This window comes from Lampris incognitus, chromosome 20 (assembly GCF_029633865.1).
Source record: "Lampris incognitus isolate fLamInc1 chromosome 20, fLamInc1.hap2, whole genome shotgun sequence".
Taxonomy (NCBI): domain Eukaryota; kingdom Metazoa; phylum Chordata; class Actinopteri; order Lampriformes; family Lampridae; genus Lampris; species Lampris incognitus.
The window spans coordinates 33,024,837-33,046,358 of record NC_079230.1 but is presented as its reverse complement, the minus strand read 5'-3'; the positions used below and the strand labels follow the sequence as shown (position 1 = coordinate 33,046,358).

The window sequence follows — 21,522 nt, the reverse complement described above, 5'->3', positions numbered from 1 at the left end:
CCCTGAGCTGTCCCTTCCTAGTGCTGTCCAATGTACAGTGAATACAGGTGAGTAAAGTGCAGTGTCCTATCTGTCAAGCAGAATACTCAGCTGGTGAGGTGTTTGGTGATGACTTGTAATAAGCATCCTGTCACATCAGGACATACACATCTTCACATTACTCACATTCGTGCGCATGAAAAAGTCGCGCCTCTGCCATGACTGGTCACGCGCCTCTGGCACTTCTTATTTCCATGGCAACCACATTGTTGTTTGAAAAAACGTTGTTGCTCTAAAATGTTGGGTGTGATGGTAATGACACATGTATGAGGCGACATTTAGCTATCAAAATGTGCAAACTGCACACATATAAACCATACAAATTTGAAATATGTCTTTAAATTATGATGAGAAAATGCAAAGTAAAGCTTTAGTGAATTTAACCATGTTTATGACTTTATTATAGACGGGAAGTTAAAAAATCTGGGTTGGGGACAAGCCCAAAACACTGACATTCTGGCACATTTGAATTTTCAACATACTGAAAAAGTATTAAAATGTCATCATTGAGACACAAATCTTTTTTCATAGCTAACACAACCTGACTCTGACAAATAAACACTTGTTTTTGTTCTGTTTTTGTTTTTTTGATCTACCCTGGGGACAGAACAACTCCCTTAATTGAAGAATCACCCTTAAATCCTTAAACGTAACAGGTTTACTACCCATCATATAACGTCTTTATGAAGTCACTGGAAGAACCCCGCTACAATGTAGCGGTTTGGTTCTCCACCCGTCTGAATCTCCCCCCTCTTCATCCTGCCAGCTAACCGCCTTCCCCCTGCCCCTAACCCCCCCCCCCCCCCACTCCAACTCCCTCGCCCCAAATGCTCAGAATCATCTGAAATGCCGAGAAAAGTGGTTTTTAGCCATTTTTAGAAAATTCATATTTTGCATAATTATTATAATTATTATCTAATTATTATAATTATTTTAATTTTCTGCTATTTTTCTGGTCCTCTCTGGAACAATACCTACCACCTCCAAAAAAAATGAGGATCATAAGTGCGTTTTTGAAAAAATGCATATTTTGCATAATGCCAAAACATTTCTAAACCCAGAAATTTTTTTTATATAGGTGAAAAAAATCAAAGATGCTCAGAATCATCTGAAATGCCGAGAAAAGTGGTTTTTAGCCATTTTTAGAAAAATGCATATCTTGCATATTTATGCATAATTAATTATGCATAATTTTAATTTTCTGCTATTTTTTATAGGTGCCCCTGATCATCCCCAATAACCTCCAAAAAGAACCAAGGCCCCAAGTGCTTTAGTTTGGCCGTTTATAGACTCTCACACAGACACACACCACACATCAGACACACATTGTGAAAATACGGGAGTAGATGACGCTACACACTCCAGTCCAGTAGGTGGCGGCATGCACCTCGGTTCGTAGTACCCCATTAAAGCCAAAGAGGAAGAAAAGGAGGACGGAAGAAGAACAGTGACAGTTATGGCGTCTGAAACGGGCTACGAAAAGGAATCCTCTTTTATGGATCCTCTGAAAGGGGTTTTACTGACATATTTCATGCCAGAATCGTGTTATGATGAGTTTTTCTTGAACTTCAACTTCCTGGATGGTAAGTGAGGCGTTTTTCCCCGCTTTAAATTAATAATCGAGTTGCGTAATCGTGTGGAATGGAACACCTCTATCACCCCTCAGCTCGCAAACGAAGCCTTTCCACGTAGAGACTGAAGACAGAGGTCCCTCAGGTGACGACGAAGCCTTTCTGTCAGTAATCCGTGTGTCCACATGTACTGATTCAACTGTCTTTGGCTTTCCATGCAGAGTTCGAACAAGTTGAGCTGATCAGAGTGCACCTACCTAACCCCACTTGTTTAATAACCGACACCACAGCTGTTTAATAACTGACACCACAGCTGTTTAATAACCCACACCACAGCTGTTTAATAACCCACGCCACAGCTGTTTAATAACCCACACCACAGCTGTTTAATAACCCACACCACAACTGTTTAATAACCCACACCAGAGTTGTTTAATAACCCACACCAGAGCTGGATGTCAGTAGCTAGCAGTTCTGCAGTCCTCAACTGCGGTTAGAGCGTTGAAGATGAGGATGAGGATGGTGTGCATCGTCAGTGGAGTTTATATTAACGCACATTTAACCGTATTCTGAGTTTCGTACCCTCCTTTGGAAATAATGATTTGTAAAAGTGGAGGCGCAATGCTGATTTATTTGTGGGCTGCCTGAAAGCTATCACGCTAAAGTCTTTATGCATGCTCAATAATCCAGGCAAGAAGATCACAGGAAGTTGAATCAGTTCATCTGGACACAAGGTTTATTGAGAGAAACGTGTCATCATCATCTAAGTGACCTCCTCAGTCTCACCTGACTGCAGGTACCCCACCATAAACAATACAGTGGCATAACCACCCAAACCCACTATAGGTTTCATATGCAAATTACCATGAGCATTAACTAGCGTTACAGTGGCCATGTGTACTAGTCACAGAGCATTTGGGAATGTCTGCAATCACAGCATTGTAAGATGGTGACAGATGTACTCTTAGACGATCGTTCCCTCTTCACATAGATGGACTCTGACTCCCCGTTAAAACCAGCATTCCTCCCTATCAAGGATGCGCACATCCTCATCACTGAAAGAGTGGCCACTGTCCTGTAGATGGTGTAGACTGTGGAGTCCTGGCCTGTAGATGGTGTAGACTGTGGAGTCCTGGCCTGTAGATGGTGTAGACTGTGGAGTCCTGGTCTGTAGATGGTGTAGATTGTGGAGTCCTGGCCTGTAGAAGGTGTAGACTGTGGAGTCCTGGCCTGTAGAAGGTGTAGACTGTGGAGTCCTGGCCTGTAGATGGTGTAGACTGTGGAATCCTGGTCTGTAGATGGTGTAGACTGTGGAGTCCTGGCTTGACGTGTTAGCTCTCCTGTGTTGTGCCATCCTCTTGGCCAGCATCTGTTTGGTTTCCCCAATCTACAAGTCACAGCAACCCTCCTGGCACTTAACAGCTACACTATAATTGCTCTGGTTGTGCCGGGGGATCCGATCCTTGGGGTGGACCAACTTCTGGTGCAGCGTGTTTTGGGGCTTGAAAGCAGCTGAGACGCAATGTTTGGAAAAATATGCGTCTCAGCTATTCCGAAACTCCCGCCACATATGGAATCACCACTGGTTCAACTCTAGTTAATAGTCACAGTAGTTTGCATATGAAACTGGTCGTTGGTTTGGGTCCTTATGCCACTGTATTGTTTATAAGGGTGGGGTACCTGCAGTCAGGTGAGACTGAAGAGGTCACGTAGATGATGATGATTAATAAATGTTGTGTCCAGATGAACTCAGATTCAGATTCAGACAACTTTATTTATCCCAGAAGGGCAATTCAGTTTTACAAACTACCCACACCATACATAAACTCACAGAAAAGTGGCAATCATCAGTATGTCAGAGAACACACAGATCAGTACATGAGCAAGACATGCACACTGTCACCCCCATGTGGTCCTGCATGCGGACTCACACGAGGACCAGGCGAAGGGTAAAAAGTCACGTAAGTTAAAAGAATAGAATAAATAAATAAATGAAGCATCTTAAGATATGTTGCACATTACATTCCCCCGCTACAGTCAGTGGACGAACAGACCCACAAGCCATGTGGAAAACAAACAAGGTATAAACCATCTGTTGTGGTTTAAAACAATATAGCGCATTTATTTAAAATGGCTACTCTCAGCATGGAACAGCCTGATAGCAGGAGGAATGAAGGAGCTAGAATAGCGACTCGTTTTCGTTTCGAACTGATTCGCCTTTCTATGACTATCATGCTAAAGTTGTTACCACTGTTTTTCCTTTTTTATCAGAAATCAGAAATTCTGTCCAAAACTTTAGAATCCCTTCCAAACATTCAGCTCCTCAGGAGACTTGCAGGTGTCACAGTTTATGAGTTCTGTCTCCTATGAAGAACTGTTTTTGTGCTATGGGGTAGATGGGGGAGTGATACATCTTGCAGCACTAGTGTCTTATCATAGCTGGCTGCTAGAAATAAGATAAGATAAACTTTATTGTCCTCGAGGGGGAACTTGTCTTGATCATCAGGTGCTATTTATCCAGCATTTAAGACTTAGACACGCTATAGATTGTATAAACAACTTGGAAGAAAAAAAAACTTGCTACAAATTCATAATAACAGTATGGTTAAAAATGAGCAAAAAAAGACGATTTACTAAAATGTCACTTACTGCTGTTAATATTATCAGTAATGGAGGTAGTAGTGGTGTTGGTGGTTGCATTACTTTAACAAATGTAGAAGAATTGTTTTTACAATACAAAGTCTTGTGCGGTTACTAGGTGGTTGTGAGAAACCTGTGATCAGCTACTCATATACTAGTATTTTATAACAAAACACAGCATGTGTTTTCTCTCACTCGATAAGAATTCCACATTGGGGTCTTTATTGTTATTGGTAGGGTCAGTTGCCATGCCAGCATTCTCTTTAAATCATTGTCTCAAAAAATGCAGAGGATGTGCAGAAGAATAGGATGTGGTGGTTTTGTGAGTGTTCCCTGTCTTGCCAACTATACCCATGAGATGGTTTCCCTTGCGCTTGTCTTTTTTTATTTAAATGAACTTGTGGCATAGTAATATCTCCAACGTTCATATAGATGTGTTGTAATCGTGACATACAGCTGCATTGTGACTGGTTCCGTTTGTCCGCAGTGCCATGTCTGAAGATAGTGCTGAGCAAAGGCCTCGGGATTGGCATCATACTGGGATCTGTGATGGGTAATATATATCGCTTCCTTTCATTTCTGTTTCCCTTTCTTACTCCATGCTTGTTGCTTTGGCTACAAATATACACGTTATTGACCACACAGCTGCAAAATAATGGTGTAATTCTTCCCTTTCCCCTTTGTTACCTCTTCATCCCTCCCTGTGTCCCTCCATTCATTAAGCGTTGTCTTTCCCTCACAGTGAAGCTGCCACAGATCATAAAGCTGATGGGAGCGAAGAGTGCTGAAGGGCTGAGCTTCAACTCTGTGCTGCTAGAGCTCCTGGCTATTACAGGGACCATGGCCTACAGTATTGCCAACAACTTTCCCTTCAGGTTCATGCACACACTCATGCATGTAATTGAGGTAATCACATAGACACAAAGAAACACATAGAAAGTAATTATGTTCTCATTCAGTTGTCAAGTAGGTTTAAGGGTTAAACAAGCTTTTCTAAAATCGTAAAAAATAAAATGCAAATTAACTGCCTTTCCATCAGATCTGTTTAAGCAAACAAAACCTTGAACGTAGTTTTACACATCCTACGTCATATGTCCATACTTAAACACCCACTATTGTGGAGGGACTGTCTAGGACTGGGTGTGGCATTAAGTAGCTGACAGTCGCTCTTGGGTGTCAGCCAGGGCACAAGACACAGAGAGTGGATCTTCAGGTCCTTGTACTTTATTGTTTAAGGCACAATAGGCATGAGGCTACTGGCTTTGATATCAGTCCATGTATGTGTGTGGTTCTGAAAGATGAAACAGTACAAAGTAACCATTGATAACAACTCATAAAAAATGCAATAACATTTGATAACAGCAAATATACACTAGCCTACAGATTAGCTACAACACTCAAGCTAACGAGCTAACCTTAGACTGCAGTATCTTAGTCACAGTAAGCTAGTATAACCTAGGAGCTCGCTAGAAACATAAGTAATCATTCAGAAAAACTATGCATTGGCGTCCGGGTAGCATAGCTGTCTATTCTGTTGCCTACCAACACAGGGATCGTAGGTTCGAATCCCTGTGTTACCTCTGGCTTGGTCGGGGTTTGTACAGACACAATTGTGTCTGCAGGTGGGAAGCCAGGTGTGGCTATGTGTCCTGGTTGCTGCACTGGCGCCTCCTCTGGTCAGTCGGGGTGCCTGTTCGGGGGGGGCGGGGACTAGGGGGGATAGCGTGATCCTCCCACGTGCTACGCCCCAAGCGGCTGGTGACTCCACATATATCGTAGGAGGCATGTGGTAGTCTGTAGCCCTCCCCGGATCGGCAGAGGGGGTTGAGCAGCGACTGGGATGGCTCGGAAGAGTGGGGTAATTGGCCAAGTACAATTGGGGAGAAAAAGGGGGGGAAATGCAAGAAAAAAGAAAAGCTCTGCATCATTGGCAACATTATACATAAATTACAACTGTTAAGAACCGTCAGAAGCATAAGCACAAACATGAAAGCCGTTAGCTGTTAACCGTTAGCTCGGTGCCGTTAGCGGTGATAAATGAAGCGTTTCACTAGTACTCGTTCACACTGTAATTACAGAAACCTGACAAAGCAATGAAGTTATATCCAGTAAGTAAACAGCACAACTTGCATTTCTCTGGACGCACAGGAACACAACAGGTGTGTCGGGGAACAGGAGGAAAATAAAATCTCTCTTAAACTATACTGCGCCGCCATTCTTGCAACCCGCTCGTCACTTGGCTGGTAGGTTCGTATCCCAGACTCGCCGTAACCGGTCACGGCCAGAGCGTCCACGGGGTAAGGCATTCATTAGGCCACCCTTACCCAAGGGATAGTGGGTGTAGATCGGTGTAGTGTTCGGGGACTCGTCGTTCTCCAGCGACCCCTCTGGCCCACCCGGGCACCTGCAGCCAAGCAACCGAAAGCATTCTGCCTACGTCTCCTTCGCGGCCTGAAAGTAATGCAATCCATGCGAGGAGGCTTCAGCGTGTAAAATAGCGAGAGCAGGCGACACAAGTTTGAAGGAAGCTGGTGTTACGACTATCTCCTTCCTGTGGAAACGTGAGCCAGGGGAGTTATTCCACAAGAGTTCCGGCCATATGCCATCGGGTTAAACGGGTGGGATAAGGGGAAAAACTAGAAATAAATTTATTTAAAAAAAAACAAAAAAACCTATATGGCAGTAATCTCACACTATAACCTCATGCTGGTTCTCGGTCTGTCATGTAAACAGGTCCGACGCTCCCCTGGAGAATTAGGAATGTTCTGCCCCGCAACGGGAGGCGGTACCAACGGCGCTCTACACACACAGCCATTTGCAGCCTTTCTAACACCCACAACAAAGATGGATCAGTTGATATTAATGGGACATGTCACTGATCGTTTTGTGTGTGTGCAGTCAGTACTGACAAGTAGTGTAGTCGATTGAAGTAATAAAGTCCTACTATATTGACAGAGAAATCGGTTTTCCCCTGCTCACAGAGACTTTCCCACAGTGCCCATGTGTACCAGAATGCATTGTACGTATACCTCTGTGTCATCATCCATAAAACCCTCTGCTAGTGTTGTGGGACGGCATTTCCACCAAAGGAACCGTAAGTTCGCCGAGAGAATGAGCATGTGTTTTTTGGACAGCGTGTTTAGACCAGATTAGACTATTAGAAACCCTGCCAGGCTGGAATGTTTCCAGCCACCAAATGACGTCACGATACGTCACTTGAAGGCCACAGAAAAACTGGGTTTCACTGCTGCCCCAGAGAAGCAGAAAGGATTGGGAACACTGCAGGTGTTTTTCATGTGCTGTCCCTGTCGCATAGACAGAAATACAGTTGAAAATCAGTGAATTTACCCTTTAGGAACGAGCTGAACATGTGATTCAATTCTATTCACATTTTATTTGTTATTCGGCAACAGCGTTTCCATCGGTCATTTAGCGTATAAACTATTCATTAACAAAAGCAAAAGCCACTTCAAGTGAGCATTAAAACTTTTTTGTGGTTTTGTGTTTTGTTTTTGTTTTTTTACCATTTCCATTCAGCCTTTTCAAATTCAAAATTCTGCATAAACTGGCTTGATGGAAACCCCACTGCTGGTTTAAACATTTTCTTACAGTTATTTTAATCTAGTGTTGACCACTACCAATTTCGGCTGCTCCTGTTAGGGGTCACCGCAGCAGATCATCCGTTTCCATCTCTTCCTGTCCTCTGCATCTTCCTCTGTCACACCAGCCACCTGCATGTCCTCCCTCACCACATCTATAAACCTCCTCTTTGGCCTTCCTCTTCTCCTCTTCCCTGGCAGCTCCATATTCAGCATCCTTCTCCCAGTATACCCAGCATCTCTCCCCCACACATGTCCAAACCATCTCCATCTTGTCTCTCTTGCTTTGTCTCCAAACCGTCCAACCTGAGCGGTCCCTCTAGTATAATCGTTCCTAATCCTGTCCTTCTTCATCACTCCCAGTGAAAATCTTATCATCTTCATCTCTGCCACCTCCAGCTCCACCTCCTGTCTTTTCGTCAGTGCCACTGTCTCCAAACCATACAACATAGCTGGTCTCACAACCATCTTGTAAACCTTCCCTTTAACTCTTGCTGGCACCCTTCTGTCACACATCACTCCTGACACTCTTCTCCACCCACTCCACCCTGCCTGCACTCTCTTCTTCACCTCTCTCCTGCACTCCCTGTTACTTTGGACAGTTGACCCCAAGTATTTAAACTCAAATGCCTTCATCACCTCTACTCCTTGTATCTTCACCATTCCACTGTCCTCCCTCTCATTCACGCATAGGTATTCCATCTTGCTCCTACTGACTTTCATTCCTCTTCTCTCCAGTGCATACCTCCACCTCTCCGGGCTCTCCTCAACCTGCACCCTACTCTTACTACAGATCACAATGTCGTCCACGAACATCGTAGTCCACAGAGACTCCTGCCTGATCTTGTCCGTCAACCTGTCCATCACCATTGCAAACAAGAAAGGGCTCAGAGCCGATCCTTGATGTAATCCCACCTCCACCTTGAACCCATCTGTCATTCCAACCGCACACCTCACCGCTGTCACACTTCCCTCATACATATCCTGCACCACTCCTACATACTTCTCTGCTACTCCCGACTTCCTCATACAATACCACACCTCCTCTCTCGGCACCCTGTCGTATGTTTCTCTAAATCCACAAAGACACAATGTACCTCCTTCTGGCCTTCTCTATACTTCTCCATCAACATTCTCAAAGCAAACATCGCATCTGTGGTGCTCTTTCATGGCATGAAACCATACTGCTGCTCGCTGATCATCACCTCTCCTCTTAACCTAGCTTCTATTACTCTTTCCCAAATCTTCATGCTGTGGCTGATCAACTTTATACCTCTGTAGTTGTTACAGTTCTGCACATCACCCTTGTTCTTGAAAATCGGTACCAGTATGCTTCTTCTCCACTCCTCAGGCATCCTCTCACTTTCCAAGTTTGTGTTAAACAATCTAGTTAAAAACCCCACTGCCATCTCTCCTAAACACCTCCATGCCTCCACAGGTATGTCATCAGGAACAGCTGCCTTTTACTCTTCATCCTCTTCATAGCTGCCCTCACTTCCTCCTTGCTAATCCGCTGAACTTCCTGATTCACTATCCCTACATCATCCAACCTTCTCTCTCTCTCATTTTCTTCATTCATCAGCCCCTCAAAGTATTCCTTCCACCTTCTCAGCACACTCTCCTCGCTTGTCAGCACATTTCCATCTCTATCCTTGATCACCCTAACCTGCTGCACATCCTTTGCAGCTTGGTCCCTCTGTCTAGCCAATCGGTACAAGTCCTTTTCTCCTTCCTTAGTGTCTAACCTGTCATACAACTCACCATATGCCTTTTCCTTTGCCTTTACCACCTCTCTCTTCACTTGACGCTGCGTCTCCTTGTACTCCTGTCTACTTTCTTCATCTCTCTGACTATCACACTTCTTCTTTAACAACCTCTTCCTCTGTATACTTTGTTGTACTTCCTCATTCCACCACCAAGTCTCCTTGTCTTCCTTCCTCTGGCTTGATGACACACCAAGTACCTTCCTAGCTGTCTCCCTCACTATTTCTGCAGTGGTTTTCCAGCCATCTGGCAACTCTTCACTACCACCCAGTGCCTGTCTTAACTCCTGCCTGAACTCCACACAACAGTCTTCCTTCTTCAACTTCCACCATTTGATCTTCGGCTCTGCCTTCACTCTCTTCCTCTTCTTGGTCTCCAAACTCATCCTACAGACCACCATCCGATGCTGCCTAGCTACATTCTCCCCTGTCACCACCTTGCAGTCTCAAATCCCTTTCAGATGGTGCCTCCTACATAAGATATAGTCCACCTGTGTGCTCCACTGTTATGTCATTCTGTGTTCCTCCCTCTTCTTGAAATATGTGTTCCCCACAGCCATGTCCATCCTTTTCACAAAATCCCCCACCATCTGACCTTCCACATTTCTCTCCTTGACACAATACCTACCCATCACCTCTGTTCCCTTCACCAACATGTCCATTGAAGTCTGCTCCAATCACCACTCTCTCCTCCTCGGGTACCCTCTCCACCACGTCGTCCAACTCACTCCAAAATTCTTCTTTCTCGTCCGTCTCACTCCCAACTTGTGGGGCATATGCGCTGATAACATTCATCATCACACCTTCGATTTCCAGCTTCATACTCATCACTCTGTCTGACACTCTCTTCACCTCCAGCACACTCTTGACATACTCTTTCTTCAGAATTACCCCTACCCCATTTCTCCTCCTGTTCGCACCACGGTAGAAGAGTTTGAACCCACCTCTAATACTCCTGGCCTTTTTCCCCTTCCACCTGGTCTCTTACACACATAGTATATCTACCCTCGTTCTGTCCATCATATCAGCAAGCTCTCTCCCTTTACCATTAGTTTACATTACATTATATTTAGTGCCAACATTCAAAGTTCCAACTCTCACCTCCGCACTCCTCCCCCTCCTCCTTTCCCGCTGCCTCTGCACATACCTTCCCCCTCTCCTTCTCCCAACAGTCATAGTTTCCACCGGCACCCTGCTGGCCAACAGTACCGGTGGCAGTCGTTGGTAACCCGGGTCTCGACCGATCCTGTATGGAAATCTGATTTATGATCTGCATACTTGATTTGGCAAAGATTTTACACCAAATGTCCTTCCTGGTTCAACCCTCTCCATTTATCTGGGCTTGGGTTTCGGCACTAAAAATGCACTGGCTTATGCATCCTCTGTGGCTGGGTTAGTTATTTTAATCTAGTTTATATGTTTTAAAACAAAGCCTCACGCATGTGCATTCACTGTGGTGAATGTTCTGACAGATAATAGCCAAATTACTTCTGGTGTCATTTTTCTGACAAACCTTTGTGTGTATCTTTACCACAGTGCTTGGGGAGAGGCTCTGTTCCTCATGCTGCAGACAGTAGCCATTGGGTTCCTCATTCAGCACTACGGAGGAAAAACCACCCAAGGTAGGCTTACATTCACACTGAGCATTACAAGATGGTGTTTGCAGTGGCGCTGTGCTTATCACCATGGGCATGTACAGTACAGTGATGAATTCCTTTCCACTCCCTAATCAAAAAATGTCATCTCCTACAATATTTGGTGAAAGTTGTCATATTTTATTCACATACCAATTCAGCCAGCGATACACTACATGGCTAAAAGTATGTGGACACCCAAATATCACACCCGTATGTGCTTGTTGAACATCTTGTTCCAAAACCAGGCGCATCAAGGTCCCCCCTTTTGCTGCGATCACAGCCTCCACTCTTCTGGGAAGGCTTTCTACTTGATTTTGGAACATGGCTGATGGGATTCACTCCCATTCAGCCACAAGAACATTAGGCAGCCGCTGATGTTAGGAAAAGTACTGGCTTGCAGCCGCCATTCCTTAGTGTCTAACCTCTCATACAACTCACCATACACCTTTTCCTTTGCCACCTCTCTCTTCGCTTTATGCTGCGTCTCCTTGTACTCCTGTCTACTTTCTTCATCTCTCTCACTATCCCACTTCTTCTTTGCCAACCTCTCCCTCTGTATACTTTGCTGTACTTCCTCATTCCACCACCAAGTCTCCTTGTCTTCCTTCCTCTGTCCTGATAACACACCAAGCACCTTCCTAGCTGTCTCCCTCACTATTTCTGCAGTGGTTGTCCAGCCATCTGGCAACTCTTCACTGCCACCCAGTGCCTGTCTTAACTCCTGCCTGAACTCCACACAACAGTCTTCCTTCTTCAACTTCCACCATTTGATCTTCAGCTCTGCCTTCACTCTCTTCTTCTTCTTGATCTCCTAAGTCATCCTACAGACCACGAGGGTCCAAAATTAACACTCGCCACCCGCCAAATGCGAGTAGATTTTCTGATTGGTGAGTAAATCTCAGAAGCCTATCCGCCACATGGCAAGTAACAAAAAAAGTGAAATCCCACCACTTAATCCCCCCATCTCTCTCGCTCTCTCTCTCTCCCTCGCTCTCTCCTTAGCAACAGCAATAACATAGCAATAACAATAACAGAAATTAACCAACCAAAGCACATTAGAACAATAACATAACAACAACAATAACAAAAACTAACCAACCAAAGTGCATTAGAATGTTGCTAGACGCTACTGACGGGTAACGTGACGCACACACTCGAGAGGAACAACGACAGCAGCACCATCAAACTCAGTACTAGCCTACTCTATTCTTTTAACTAATGTTAGCGAGCAACACCATATTTAGAAGACACAAAAACACCATCAAAAAGACAACCATGCCCCAAAGAGGAGAAAGAAGCCACCATCACCACCAAACCGAAAAAAATAAAGTTTAGTGAAAAGTGGAGGTATGACGATAAAGGAGCTGCGAGAGGCTGGCTGGAGTATAACACACAGGCCGTGATAATGAGTTGCTCCGTCTGTCGCCAGGAGGCCAAAAACCATAGCAATTAATTTGTCATCGGTAACAAGATAATGAAGGTAGAAAACATCAGGGAACATGAGACCTCCAGATGTCACATTACCTGTATGAATACCTCTCAGGCTCAGTTGGAGCCTGTTCTTGCAACATCCTCCATAAAGGTGCTGATAGCCATGCCTGAGCAGACCAGTATGAGAATGCAGAACATGTTTAGGACTGTGCATGCCACTGGCAAGAAGGCCAGACCACTCTCCCACTTCAAATGGATGTACGAGTAAGTGAATTTAGTTGTCATCTCAAAATATCCTTATACAGGGTCCGCGGTGGTGTAGCGGTATAAGCATCGGCTTTGTGTCGATGTAGTTGCCCACTGGGGACCGGGATTCGTGCCCCAGTCTCGTCAGGTCCGACTATGGCCGGATTCGATGAAGCAGTAATAATTGGCAACGCCGTCTTCGGGAGGGGAGCAAAGTCGGCTTGTGTTCGTCACATAAATGCGTCTCTGGCTGTGTGGGAAAAAGCAGTGGTTCGGCCTGGATTCGCCTTGTCACGAAAGTGGCAAGGCATCTCCTTCGAGACTGCCGGCCGGAGAGACGCAGTTTTCGAACGCATGCAGTACGAGGGTGGTGTTTGAATTAGAATAGGGGCAGTTGGCTACTAAATTGGGAGAAATCAGAAAGAAATGTATAAAAAATATCCTTATACAGCGTAAACAAAGTGCTGGCTGTAGCTAACATTAGCCAGCTAGCACTAGTATGTGACACCTAGCTTGCATTAACGTTAGGTGTGTGCTAGCTTCAACACCATGAAACAGGTTAAAACTGATTGGCGGTCCAACCTCAACTCAGACACACTCTGGGATCTACTGATGGTGCAGCTGTCAATCTCCCGAGATCAGGGAGTATGACCCAACCAGTGCTGTTGATCTGTGGCACCAAGACTCAGTCAGGAGCAGGAGGCCAGACTTCATGGACGGTGCAAAGAGAGTGGCTGCTGTAGAGTGAGAAGTAGTTTGGGACTAGGGACGGGCATGTGGAGCCCTCGAGTAGTTATAATAATACTGCAAATAAAACATGAAATCATACTTGTAACATTTTATCTTTTAACCATTGACTAATTTTACATAAAAATATTTTTGCTTCAGATCTGCTCTTGTCACATTTTTAAAAGCTTTTATTCAACACGATACCTTATTCTCTCATTGATATGTACTGAAACGTATGCATGGCACACAAAAGCTACTAATTATTTTGGCCAGTAAAAAATATGCTTGGCCAGTAGATTTTTTTTCATCTACCAGTGTAGTCCCCTTGGCCGGTAAGCCAAAAAGTTCATTTCGGACCCTGCAGACCACAATCCGATGCTGCCTAAGTGTGTTCTCCCCTGTCATCACCTTGCAGTCTCCAATCCCTTTCTGATCGCTCCTTCTACATAAGATATAGTCCACCTGTGTGCACTTTCATTCATTCATCAGCTGCTTCTCCGGGGTTGGGTCGTGGTGGCAGCAAGCTAAGTAGGGCACTCCAGATGTCCCTCTCCCCAGCAATGCCCTCCAGCTCCTCCTGGGGGATCCCCAGGCGTTCCCAGGCCAGATTGGACATGTAGTCCCTCCAGTGAGTTCTGGGTCTACCCCGGGGTCTCCTCCCAGTTGGCCATGCCCGATAAACCTCCAAAGGAAGGCCCCCAGGAGGCCTCCTGATCAGATGCCCGAACCACCTCAACTGGCTCCTTTCGACGTGAAGGAGCAGCGGCTCTACTCCGAGCTCCCTCTGGCTGTCCAAGCTCCTCACCCTATCTCTAAGGCTGAGCCCAGACACCCTACGGAGGAAACTCATTTCAGTCACTTGTATCTGCGATCTCACCCTATCGGTCACTACCCAAAGCTCATGACCATAGGTGAGGATTGGAACGATGACTGACTGGTAAATTGAGAGCTTTGCCTTCCGGCTCAGCTCCCTCTTCACCACAACAGTCCAGTACAACGTCCACATTACTGCCGATGTGTGCACTTTCCTCCACTCTTGTACGTCACCCTGTGTTCCTCCCTCTTCTTGAACTATGTATTCACCACAGCCATTTCCATCTTTTTCTCAAAATTCACTACCATCTGTCCTTACACATTTCTTTCCTTGACGCCATACCTACCCATCACCTCCTCATGACCTCTGTTCCCTTCACCAACAGTCCACTCCAATCACCACTCTCTCCTTGGGTACATTCTCCATCACTTCATCCAACTCACTCCAGAATTCTTCTTTCTCTTCCATCTCACACCCAACTTGTGGGGCATATGCACTGATACTCACCCCCAATGCTGCTAGCCTTACTCCCCTTCCACCAGGTGTTTTTCAGACACGGTATACCTCCCTACCTTCCCTCCATCATATCAGCCAGCTCCCTCCCTTTACCAGTCATAGTGCCAACATTCAACGTTCTGACTCTCACCTCCACACTCTTGATCTGGCAAAGGTTTTGCACAGGATGCCCTTCCTGGCACAACCCTCCGCATTTATCTGGGCTTGGGACCGGCACTAAGAATGCACTGGCTTGTGCATCCTCAGCGGCTTGTTTTTTTTGGGGTTTTTTTTTGTTTTTTTCATAATTACTGGTCATATGTATATATATTTTTTTTAATTACTGGTCTTTTATTTGTAAGATAACCGAAAATCTGCTGTCTGTTATTGAAATTGCATGTTTTTGCCAATAGAATTTTAGTGCAGTCCTGAATCCTGCATCTGAAGACTTGCTTGCTTCCCCCCCCCCCCCTTAAAACCATGGTACAACTTGCAAATAAAGGACTGGTAAAGAGAGTGGCTCATGGATCATAAAGAGAGTGGATCATGATAGATTTAGTGGAAAAAAGGAGAAAAACAAAACAAAACCTGCAGTTAACGGTACTTAGCTTTTCAGTAGAGAATATCAGGTATTTTAGAAAGCTTTCAATCCTTGGCTTCAATTTCAACAACATCTTCGATAACATTTGAACTTTCTTCGCCCCTGTTGCAGGTCTTCTGTTGCTGATGGTGTATTTTGTACTGCTTGGCGGCGTCCTGTCTCCGATCACTCCCATGTCAGTGGTCACCACCATGCAAGCCTCCAATATGCCGGCCATCATCATTGGCAGGGTTGGTTAAATGTGTCTGTCTCTGTTTCCTTCAGGTGTTTGCCTGCCAACATACACAACAAGATGTCAGCTATGACTACCGTTTACACCCATGCAGTGTGACTTACAAAAATGCCTATCAAAGAATGTCACAAACATGCTAATGTTTTGACTCCGTACTTTTCATATTACATGTCTGCCCTTTACTGTCCAAACATTAAGCCAGCATCGTTGTATATAGCATTTAACATATGCTATGTGATGGTCTATGCTGGTATGATGATGATGATGATGTTGCAGTTGCAGAGAACTTGTGCGTTGCTTGGGATAAAATCATCCGCTAAATGAGGCCATGTACATAAGAGCAAGTAAAATGAGAGATGAGAAAACAAAAGACAAACATACCATGAGTGACTGTGAACTGTGTTTAGTGTTAGTGGCCCAGCGGATGTCACATTATCCTGAAATCTGACATGACTAGTGATATTCTCGAGGCATTTAACTTCACAGGACGAGTGAAAGACACAAATACCCACTTTCCCTTGTCTCAGTTGATCCAGGCAGCTACTAACTTCCGGAACGGACACACAGGCCAGCTGTCTGCCATCTCTGTTTTCCTGTTGTTCGCTGGATCCCTCGCTCGCATCTTCACCTCAGTGCAGGTATGAGGGAGGGAGGGTGTATGTGTGTGTGTGTGTGTGTGTGTGTGTGTACACTCTGCAGGGAGGGTGTGTGTGTGTACACTTTGCACTATACTTTCACAGTGACTGTCCAGTTTAGGCCATAGAGTAGGCAAATGAGAACTGTAGTGTTTTAGTGAAACAACAGCAAGAACTCTAAAGGACCAAACTTAAACCACAACAAACAACAATGGCCTGCTCTTGGACCATGTGCAGCTGTTATTTGAAAATATTCATTGGAAGCACATTTTACAAGCTGCATCCACTTGATTTTTACGATAATGTGGACCTCTTTGTCAAACATCGGCTCGTGAGGCAGTTGTGTAGTTCTCTACTTACATGTGTAAAGGGTTTTTGATTGGCTGGCTGATGTGATGTTTGCCTCGTGACAGAGTTGCGCATCCCTAAGGCTTTACTAGCTACCACAGAACCTGCACTGGAACTGTGCAATCCAAGTTAGCAAATCACTAGGTTACAACTTACTAGTTAATACTAAGAACTTGGAAAGGACTTAACACACAAACCTAGTCACACATTTATGAATGACTGGTGCAAGCCCGCCCTGACACCTTTACCGTGGGAGACATACAATAGTTTTGTGTTAACGTGTGCATGTGCTTTTTCACAGGTGTGTTGTTTTATGCACCGCCCAATGCTGTAGCTTAATAGCATATCAATCCCATCTTACACAGGAAACTGGAGACACGTTGATGGCCCTGACGTATGTCATATCTTCCTGTTGTAACGGCATCATCACTCTCCAAGTCCTCTACTACTGGAACTCCCCCTCTGAAAAGAAGGACAAGAAGAAGAAGAAGAAGGAGTAGGGAACGCAGCACAGGGCAGGGGGATAGTGGCTACAAGTGAATCGTTGGGAAAATCTCACTTTGCGTTGTTTGTCCTTCCAAGTTCATTGTTGGGCAGTAGCCACCAGCCATTGAGGTCTTCCTAAATCCAGGTCTGAGAGAAGGCAGAGCTTCTCAGACACCAGGTGGTCTGTGTACGGGGCTTTTTCACATTTATGCAGAACAACCTGATACATTCGTACAGCCATCGCCGGTTCGAATCCAGTCGACGACCTCTGTTGCATGTGTAACCCCTGTGTCACCCTCCCCATCCCCTGTCTGCTCCCACTATCACGATCCAATAAAGGTATAAAAAATACAAAAAAAGAAAAAAGTTCTGCTCTTAATACACAGCCCCTGTGGGTCACGTTGAATTGAGTTTTGAAGCGGTGCTTTAGCTCAGGGAAGAGAACGCTTTAGAGTCGCATGCCCGTCGTGGTTTGAAGAGATGCCGTGCAGCCTTGTTCTTCTGTCCTTCCATCTTACCCAGATTCCATCAAATACTGCAACTTCCTCTGTTCTAGCAAATGTATTCATGTTTTAAAAATGTGCTCAACTTTGTTTGACCCCCGCAGCATGGAGGGTGTATTTCTGGAAGTAGCTCGAGCTGCAGATGCATACAGAGAACCGTTATTACTAAGTTGTGTCGATCACATGACTTAGACCGCTGCACCTCTTATGAGGAACACAAGGAAGCAATACTGGTTCTGCCGTCAGGAATGCAAAGTTTCTCGTTCTTCGTGGGGTGGTAAGACTCTTAGTGGACATGAACTCTCAGGTCATGCGTTCATTACTTCCCATGGAGTCAACATTGTCATGGTTCTGTTGTTGATGGTTGCACAGGGATCTGTCTATATGATGATGACGACTCTGTGTATTTCACATCTTGTTAGAGTATGAATATACTAGAAACTTTGTGAAATGGCGAGACCAAAACCCTTCTGAAATACAGCCTGGGGAGCAGGCGGGGGTGTACTTTCTGTAATAAAGCCATGTAGGCAAGTCTGTGTTGGAACACTCTGCATGTGAACCGGCACAAGTGGAAAACTGTGAGCCTGTATGCTAACTCACTAGCAAGTGGCTAATGTCTGAATGAGGACCACGCTGAAGAAGCACTTCCTTCCAGTTCGGACTTACTCCCAGACCTGCTCAGTTAGCTACACCCCATTTAATAAGTCGTGCATTACACAGAAATAAGCGAGGAATATATGAGTATAGCATGTGATTGGAGTATGATGAGTGGTAATTACTGAGTAATATCCAAGTAAAACTTGGGCTTTTCTAGATGTCTTGTTTGTTTGCTTGTCATTATAATGTGATGTTAACATAGCCTACATAATGACCAGGAAACAAACTAGAGATCTAGAAAAGCCACACTTGTCCTTATATATTACTCGGTAATTACCACTCATTATACTTTAGTACCTGTGTTTTACTACATGTACACGTATTACTGGGTTATACCTGTGTAGTGCACGACTTGCTATTTAAAGGGTTTCTTCATCTTGAAGTTGTATAGCGAATGGACTGTCACAACCAAAAGAGTAGTGAAGTGTCGGTGGAAATGTGTTTATGAAATCTTTAGAGTCAGGGCGTCCGGGTGGCATAGCGGTCTATTCCGTTACCTACCAACATGGGGCTCGCCGGTTCGAATCCCCGTGTTACCTCCGGCTTGGTCGGGCGTCCCTATAGACACAGTTGGCCGGTTGGAAGCCGGATGTGGGTATGTGTCCTGGTCGCTGCACTAGCGCCTCCTCTGGTTGGTCGGGGCGCCTGCTCGGAGGGGGGGACTGGGGGGATAGCGTGATCCTCCCCCGCGCTACGTCCCCCTGGTGAAACCCGTCACTGTCAGGTGAAGAGAAGCGGCTGGTGACTCCACATGTATGGGAGGAGGCATGTGGTAGTCTGCAGCCCTCCCTGGATCAGCAGAGGGGGTGGAGCAGCAACTGGGACGGCCCGGAAGAGTGGGGTAATTGGCCGGATACAATTGGGGAGAAAATAAATAAATCTTTGTGATTAAACGTCATATGAATGAACTGTAAACATGGTAGGTGGTGTTCTTTCTATCATCCTTTATCCTGTCTGTCTTTCATTGTGGATTATGTTATCACACATGCCGTACTGATGATGTCACGTGGCTTATGTCATCACATGCTGTACTGGTGATGTCACGTGGATTATGTTATCGCATGCTGTACTGATGATGTCACGTGGATTATGTTATCACATGCTGTACTGATGATGTCACGTGGATTATGTTATCACATGCCGTACTGGTGATGGCACGTGGATTATGTTATCACATGCTGTACTGATGATGTCACGTGGATTATGTTATCACATGCCGTACTGGTGATGGCACGTGGATTATGTCATCACATGCTGTACTGGTGATGTCACGTGGATTATGTTATCACACATGCTGTACTGATGATGTCACATGTGGATTATGTTATCACATGCTGTACTGATGATGTCACGTGGATTATGTTATCACATGCTGTACTGGTGATGGCACGTGGATTATGTCATCACATGCCGTACTGGTGATGTCACGTGGATTATGTTATCACATGCTGTACTGATGATGTCACGTGGATTATGTTATCACATGCCGTACTGGTGATGGCACGTGGATTATGTCATCACATGCTGTACTGGTGATGTCACGTGGATTATGTTATCACACATGCTGTACTGATGATGTCACATGTGGATTATGTTATCACATGCTGTACTGATGATGTCACGTGGATTATGTTATCACATGCTGTACTGATGATGTCACGTGGATTATGTTATCACATGCCGTACTGGTGATGGCACGTGGATTATGTCATCGCATGCTGTACTGGTGATGTCACGTGGATTATGTTATCGCATGCTGTACTGATGATGTCACGTGGATTATGTTATCACATGCTGTACTGATGATGTCACGTGGATTATGTTATCACATGCCGTACTGGTGATGGCACGTGGATTATGTCATCACATGCTGTACTGGTGATGTCACGTGGATTATGTTATCGCATGCTGTACTGATGATGTCACGTGGATTATGTTATCACATGCTGTACTTACTGGCGATGTCACGTGGATCATGTTATCACACATGCTGTACTGATGATGTCACGTGGATCATGTTATCACACATGCTGTACTGATGATGTCACGTGGATCATGTTATCACACATGCTGTACTGATGATGTCACGTGGATCATGTTATCACACATGCTGTACTGATGATGTCACGTGAACTGTCAGAAAGGTGTTCTCATACTGCTGGGTGATGTGCCTCCCAGTATGATTGTTATAACGGGACCAGTATGAGAACTGAAGGAAAAAATGTGATAATGAGACCATGTCATCCGAGAATCTTGGGATTGATTATTTCATTCACTGTGGAGTGTGTGTGACGTGTGTGTGACGTGTGTGTGACGTGTTCCTGTCTGAAATGTTTCTGCTCGCTTCTGTTAAAAGGGCTGAAAAGAGACGGTGTGTGTTGCTTTACACTTTCAGTGTTGGAGGACGTAAGAGTGGATTAAGACTGACGGACTGGATGAAGTGTGTGGAGGTGGAGGTGGAGGTCTCCTCACGCTCACTGACATGTGATGCACACTGGAACCATCTAGATGGAGACAAACCTTCACAGAGTTGCTTTTTAAGAGCGTCTTCTCCGGACACGGTGGCGTTCACCTGTGAACGCGCTCGGCTCGGCCAGACTTCAGGTGTGTCCCATTCGCTCAACGTTTATGGACACGCTCTTCAGCCATTTGTCCTCCAGTGTAATGCGACACGTTGCTTCTGATGGACGTGCCATGTTAACGGTGCTGACCGCGTGTCTCTCACAGCCCTCTTCTTCTCCTCCTGGTTTCTGAGTCGATCAGTCCTCCTCTTCTTCTCTCTGTTTCTCTGAACCTCTTTCCTTCTGTGACAGTAAGATGCTAGCAGTCCTTCACACACCCGTTTGTCCCGTTACCCCTGGTGCTGGTGCTGGTGACTCTTCATCAGCACCAGCACCTTTCGCCGTGTGCAGCGTCCGGGCGGCGCCGCGCTGTAGGCCCAGCTCGGCTCACCTGAGGCTCCCCGCTGGTTAAGAATCAGCAGAAACGATTCAGCCCAAGAAACGAGGCATTTCACAGCGCTGCTCCTGGCGTGCTTCCTTCCGCACGTTGGTAGCAAGACGCTGCGGAAGATGGGTGAGGTGGGAGTGAAGTGTA

The 21,522-nt window shown here is 45.4% G+C and overlaps 1 protein-coding gene across 1 annotated transcript; it reads left to right on the top strand.

Moving 5' to 3' along the window:
- Window positions 1–1,473: 1,473 nt before the first annotated feature.
- Window positions 1,474–19,744, top strand: mpdu1b (mannose-P-dolichol utilization defect 1b). The gene is made up of 7 exons (XM_056300472.1): window positions 1,474–1,622; window positions 4,738–4,803; window positions 4,993–5,125; window positions 11,149–11,234; window positions 15,677–15,795; window positions 16,325–16,435; window positions 17,146–19,744. The coding sequence occupies exons 1-7, from the start codon at window positions 1,496–1,498 to the stop codon at window positions 17,278–17,280; spliced, it is 777 nt and encodes a 258-aa protein (XP_056156447.1). The 5' UTR covers window positions 1,474–1,495; the 3' UTR covers window positions 17,281–19,744.
- Window positions 19,745–21,522: the final 1,778 nt, after the last annotated feature.